General features: G+C 40.9%; 2 protein-coding genes across 2 annotated transcripts in view; one reads left to right on the forward strand and one right to left on the reverse strand.

Annotated features, from left to right (window-relative positions):
• Nucleotides 1-1,222: 1,222 nt before the first annotated feature.
• trim55a (tripartite motif containing 55a) lies at nt 1,223-5,638 on the forward strand (the record flags this gene model as incomplete). The annotated part of the gene is given in 8 exon segments (XM_024268832.2): nt 1,223-1,395; nt 2,730-2,904; nt 3,004-3,099; nt 3,530-3,763; nt 3,984-4,006; nt 4,099-4,220; nt 4,791-5,056; nt 5,260-5,638. Coding segments are annotated over 8 exon segments (1,167 nt in total), but the record flags the coding sequence as incomplete, so codon positions are not given.
• The window catches only part of LOC112144393 (corticoliberin-1), a 2,732-nt gene continuing 1,609 nt past the window's right edge, over nt 5,627-6,749 (reverse strand). The window contains exon 2 of the mRNA XM_024268920.2: nt 5,627-6,397. Coding sequence (XP_024124688.1) covers nt 5,982-6,389 — 408 coding nt within the window. The 5' untranslated portion in view covers nt 6,390-6,397 and the 3' untranslated portion in view covers nt 5,627-5,981. The remainder of the gene's footprint in view (nt 6,398-6,749) is intronic.

Genomic DNA, 6,749 nt, shown 5'->3' on the forward strand with positions numbered 1-6,749 from the left:
AGATGACCTTTAAGAACAACAAAAAAATTCAACTCATTAATTAGAACTAAACTGGTTTTAACCTCTTGCTGAGAAAAAACACTGACTTCATGACTCCACCCCTTGCATCTTGTTGCCATGGCAGCAGCAAAACTTTAGCTCGCTATCAAAACATCGGTAAAAATGTTAGACTTATGAAAACGTAAAAAAAGATTTTGACCTCTGATCTAAAAGAGACAGACATATTGAATCAAAATCTTATTTGAAATGTATTAAAGTCAAAATAAAAAAAAAAAAAAAAGAGATTCCATCAAGCAGACAGGACCTTTTCTAAGGTTATTTAACATATGATAAACTGGCTTCACTTCAATGCAGAACAGAAATCAATAAAGTTCTGTGTACCTACAACAGGAATCAAGGTCAGTCCTCTTGATCCGTGACTTTGGGTTTTGTTTGTCACCCTTTTTAAAGCTGCTGTCGCCTTTAATTTTAGATGCAGCTGTCAGCTTTAGTGTATCCAAATTTCAATTCATGAACTAAACAAGTTTATCCAATTTGTCAAAAATTTGGCAATGACACACAGACAGCACTTTTACAGGCCCATTTATAGATGTAAACAGACAGAAAAAGTTGATTTACGGTTTGGGTACCCTTTAAAGAAGGTGTTAAAATGACCATTCCAGCACATCTCATTGAAAAGGGCTTTTGAGCATTTTCTGACAATTTTGTGACTGTTCTCATCAGTTTATGAACAAAATGTCTGTTTAGTCTGAACTCTTTAAACTTCAATGGAATTCATCTTAGTGGTCTGACACAAGCTTCATAATAGTAGAGTGAATAATAACATGCTTTCTTACTTTGAAAGTTGATTCTTGTTATGAGCCGCTAACAGTTTTGTTCCGAAAATGTTGCTGGGTAAAACAAATGGCCGGTGCTGTAATGTTTTGTTTACAGTACTATAATTTCCAGAATGAAGGTGCCTGCATGGCTCAGTCGATTGGGTGTAGGGAAGTAGGAAACCAGGGTTTGCTCCCCAGAACGTGTGAAAAGGATTGTGGGTCGTTTAACAAAACCCTTCATGCTACTGCCTAACTATGTAGTCGCGGGGTCCAAGTCTGGGTCTCCGTGTGCTGGTCCCCAAAAGTGATCATACACTATAATTTCTAGAATAATGTCTAAATTTAGATTAGAATATGGCATAGTTTGTCATATTTTTATAAGAACCTCTATGTGTGCAATGCAGGCCTCCAACCCCTACCTGTCTGCAAGGAGTGGCTCCACCGTGACCTCAGGGGGCCGTTTCCGCTGCCCCTCCTGCCGCCATGAGGTGGTTCTGGACCGACACGGAGTGTATGGCTTGCAGAGGAACCTACTGGTGGAGAACATCATCGACATGTACAAGCAGGGGAACACCAGGTAGAAACACTCACCTTCACTCAAGAGGAAGAAGACGACCTGAGATGATCTCATGAGGGGGGAGTTCCCCCTTAACAGATACACATGTTCTTGTTTTCCTGCAATTAGGGGTCAGCATGGTTACACAGCATGGCTGAAACTTTGACGTTTGTGGAGCTTTAACTTTTATTCTTTTGTTGTGTGTTTGGAAAGAGTTACAGTGTTTATTGAGAGGTAAAACACAAGACTTTTGAAAAACAGGTATTATTCAGTGTGTTAGTGTGCACGTCATTGCATCAACTACAATGATGTGCACATTTCCCTGTCTCCTAAAACTAAAATCTTGTAAATTTTGCTCCAGGCTTTTTCTTTCACAGCTATATTCTGATGTATGATAGAATTGGTGTCATATAATTCCAAACCACAATTATTAATTTCTCATTCATGATCAATATTCAAACAGTTGGCACTTCCGTGAATTAAAAGGGACGCCATCCATCTGTCACTACCAAATCTGAGTGTCTGAATGATCAAAGTTTGACCTGCTTTACTTTCAATGCATGTTCATTGGCAATCTGTTTTATACGTAGAGGCAGAAAATGGTCGTAAAAACTTGCGTAGCGACATGATAACATGAGAGTTCGAATGCTAAAGCCCAAAGCGCATTTACCTGCATTTACGTTGAGTTTTCATTCAAAGTGGCCGCTTGAAAACATGTTGCTGAAGATGGTGCTGAAGAGGTAATTAAACAGCAATGACAGCAGCTTTGATTTGTGCAAACAAGTAGAAAATGTCATTTTATACAACATTCAAAGCACCATTGACAGTTATTTTGCTTTAATCTCAATTTTGACCTTTTAATCAACATGAATTGGATTTCTGTACTATTCATTTTGAGTCTAAAGCCTTTGAATACAGACACTTCTGAAAAAATCAGACTTTGAAATCCCTCTTGAAGAACCTAACTTCCGTTTTTGTTTGTCTAATATTAAAGTTGTTTTTTTGCCCTCATTTGTGACACTCTTAGACAGTTCATGTTTCAGAGACCAACGGCCTTCAGGGCAGATCTCCACACGTCACATGTTTGACATCCTCACTATTTCTGTCGGATAAACAAGTTGAGCAATAAAGTTGATGTCCATCAGTGAACAGCAGCTTGCAGGTGTGCTGATGGAAACAACAGAACTGTCTCAGTAGCTGCTTTGATGATTATGATTCCTCTTCTAAGGGTTTTTTTTTAACATACAAGGCTTTATTGTACGAGGATTGGATAGAGTCATGAGTGTCCTCGTACCGCTGATGAAGATCTGAGCTATCATAAACGACCTTCTGTCCACAACTTTTGTGTCCATCAGTAAACCGGTTCCAGAGGTTAAGACAGATCAGCCCATGTGTGAGGAGCACGAGGATGAGAAGATAAACATCTACTGCATAACCTGCAGCGTCCCCACCTGCTCCCTCTGCAAGGTGTTTGGAGCTCACAAAAACTGCAACGTGGCTCCTCTCAATGATGTCTTCGGCCATCAGAAGGTCAGACCCAAACCACAGCATCCCCAACATCCACTGTGGCTTTTGTTGGTATTTCTTCTCTGCCCAGCGACACATCAGTGCAGGATTGTGTGTTTGCAGGTGGAGCTCACCGACTGTGTCTCCATGCTGGTTGGGAACAATGAAAGAGTTCAGGCCATCATCAGTCAGCTGGATGAAACCTGCAGAGCCATTGATGTATGTTTTTCTCCCACCTGTAGAAAACCCTGAGGGATTCTAGGGACATGAAAGTTGGGAAATTCATTGTAAATAAAAGCAACATTTTAACAAAAGTACAATGAAACCCTGTGCAAAACCATACACAAAAGGATCACAAATAAACACACAATTTTTGTTAAACACAAAATGCTTGGCTTTTAATAGATACAAAGATGCAAAAAAAAGCCTAAACAATAACTAATTAACTAAAATAGTAGAAGATTAGAATGTCAGGCTTAAATTTTTGATGACCAGCAGTTTTTAAGAAACTTTAGAAATAGCTCAGTAAAACATTCTGCCGGTTTAACCTCTACATAGTGGTTAGTTGAGGATCATTAGAGAATCCTATTTCTTCAGGTGCTTTTTTTTCAGGACACAGCATCAGTTCTCACGTGGAGTGTTTTTGCAGGAGAACAGTCGCAGACAGAAGTCACGGATCTGTGAGACGTTCGATCACCTGTTTGTTCTGCTGGAGGAGAAGAAGAGCGAGATGACGCTGAAGATCAATGCTGAGCAGGAGGAGAAGCTGGACTACATCCGAGGTCTGAGGAAGAAGTACAGCGAGCACCTGGAGGGCACGGCCAAGCTGCTGGAGACCGCCATCCAGACCATGGACGAGTCTGAGATGGCCGTGTTCCTTCAGGTGACCTTGAATGCAGCATGTACTTAAAGTTCTATGAGAAAGAAATGATTGAAAAAGTAAAACACTTCCAGTCTGGTGTTGTTGGATTTAAATGCACCAAATTTATATGTGATCTAGTTTAACATGATTGCTAGTAAATCAAATTTAGCTTCAAATAATTTAATAAGTTAAATACGTTTTTTTTTTAAAGTGAAGTTTCTGTTTGTTTTTGCTTCCACAGATGGCCAAACCTTTGCTACAGAAGTAAGTTTTCTTTTTGTCTTCTGTCTGATATATTGATTTTGATATTTTTAAAAAAAATCTATTTTTCTAATTCTAAATGCATTTGTTTTTAGACTGGTGGAGGGCACCAACACATCTCACCTGGATAAAGTTCAACACGGCTACGAGGATATGAAGCACTTCAAGGCCAACTTTGAGTGTCAGAGGAAAGCGCTGGCTGAAATCAGCTTCAAAAGTAATTACCTGTCCTCATAAATCACAGGGGTAAACCACAGTGGTGGAGTGGTTACTGGCTGGGTTCCTTGTGTGCAGGTTGCTTGTTCTCTCTGTGGATATGTGGATTTTCTCCAGAAACTCTGGCGTCTCATCACATTCAAAAAACATGATTTATAGGTTAATTAATAATTCTAAATCGTCTCTAGGTGTAAGTTCATGATTGTGTGATCCAGTGACAAACTGTCCAGGGTGTACTCACCCAACAGTAGCTAGAATACCTCCAGCAACCATGTGATCCTAAAAGGGATTCAGTGAGTTCTGGAAATGGTTGGATGAATCACATAGAAGCTTCCTTGATGCTCAGCTGGATCTCAGTGGCAGTGCAGGGAGCATCAGTGACTATCATGAGGTTGGAGCCATGATGGTTTAGTTTAGCCTTGACAGCTCAGATGATGATGGACTTGTTTGTTTTATCTAAGAACTCAACATTCACAGGTTTGATTGGAGAAACCCCAAAAACATCAGGAAACTGGTTGTCGAGCTCCCATTTCAGCGACATGATTCGCTCATCTTTTTTTTTGTTTCCTAGTTGATGAAGACGATGAGGAAGATGAGGAAGAGGAGGCGGAGCTCAGAGTGACCACAGCAGGGAGTCGCATTGAGTCACGGCAGCATGTCAGTCCAACGTCTGCAGGACAGTCGACTAAAAACCAGCTTCCACTTATCCTGCCAGCCACGCCCCCACAGAGACATTCAGAGGCCCCGCCCACTCCAATTCCACAAGCAAAGAGCCCAGTGTCGTCGCCATCAAGCCAGACTCCACCTCCTTTGCCTCTACCCAGCTCCACCACACAGGTATAGGAAGCTGTATGCTGCATTCAGGTGTCTTAGAATATCCCCCAAATAAATCTTCAATTTTTTTAGTTTAGTTTTTATATTACTTAAATAAAAAACATGCTGTATTTTGCAAGTCTTAACTGAAAAGGCACATTATATGTGATGTTTTGGGTTACACATGACTCGACCTGTTCCCTCTTTTTCCTGTTCTTTCTCCCCAGTCGGAGCAGCAGAGTGACTCAGACGACAAAGATGGACCCAAACATGTGTTCTCCTTCAGCTGGCTCAACCAGAAGTAAACCCAAATCAATCCCCTCCGGTTCCTGGATTAGTCCAACCTGGAGTATTTTCTGCAGGACTTTATTAGTTTGATTTAATATTTATGTTTCCAGAAGGCGTTAGAACTACTTTTTAAGCTGTTTATACTGTATGTGTGGATTTTGGGGAAGATCATTTTGGTTAAATAACTTCTTTTGATGACAAATGTCTGGAGGAAGGTTTGAGTCTAAGATATGAAGCCACCTTTCAAAACGTCCAGTTTCCTTGTTGATGTCAAATAAATGTTTTATTATGAAACACCTTTATCTGAATCTAATTAAATAAAACTGTGAGTGATGGAAGAAAAACTTCTCAGATTTCAAAAAGGAAAGTTTTTATTTAGACAGTTTAAATGGATGAAATCAGAAAACAGTCGTCTAAATGAAGCGTCAACACGATCCTTCCACTTGCTGTAATGTGTCATAATTTTTTTTTTTTTTTTATTACACCAAAAATGTATTAAATCACAAAGGTGAAGCTTTTCTAATACATCTTTATGATCACTTGAGTTATCCTGAATTTACTGGGATGTTTTCTTGTTGTTTCCCGTGTGTTCATGAACATCATCTGCAGCTGCAGCCTCTCTGCAACGTGAACGTCCAGCTCAGACAGGAGGAGGAGGAGCTCATTTTCCGAAGGCCTCCATCATTATGCGGTTGTTGTTGGCCTGCTGGACCATCTGTTCGGCCCGGGCCATCTCCAGAACCTCTCTGAGCAGGTGGAAGGTCAAATCCAGGGAGAGGGGAGCCTCATCTGACCTCTTCCCCTTTTCTTCACCTTCCTCTTCCAGCTGCTGCTTCTCCTGCAGGAGGTGTTGTGTGAGCTGCAGCAGAGCTCGGTTCACTGCTGAGGAGGAGGAGAAAGATGGATCTGGAGCTGCGCCTCCTCCACCCAACCTGAAGGAAAACTCCTCACCGAGGCGGAGGAGCAGCGGCTTGCTCCGGCTTAGGGGGACCACAGTAGGTCGGCCTTCAGCGGTGAGTGAGAGGATGATGCCAAGTAGAACTGCAAGGAGCAACACGTTCACCTTCATCTCACAGCCTAAAGTAGGAAGAGGAGGGACTGGTGAGAGAGATCCCTCAGAGACTCCTGAAGACGGGTTGATGCTAATAACTGTCTGTGCAGAAGAGTGTCCCCAATGCAACAACTCAAAAACCTACCAAAGAATTAGTCTAATTCCAGTCATTTAACACTTCCATTTGATATAAGACACAAACTGGGAAAGCTTTTTAATGATATATCTCAAGTACAACATCTTTTCAGGTGTTCTACAAGCTAATTTGTTCACTTATTGCTTTTTTATTCTCGTTTAAATGGGAGATTTTTTTTTATTTGGTTGGTTTAAAATATTCAAAAATAACAATGTATTTTTGTCTGATTGCTGAAAGCAATC

Source organism: Oryzias melastigma, linkage group LG17 (genome assembly GCF_002922805.2).
Source record: "Oryzias melastigma strain HK-1 linkage group LG17, ASM292280v2, whole genome shotgun sequence".
Classification (NCBI taxonomy): Eukaryota; Metazoa; Chordata; class Actinopteri; order Beloniformes; family Adrianichthyidae; genus Oryzias; species Oryzias melastigma.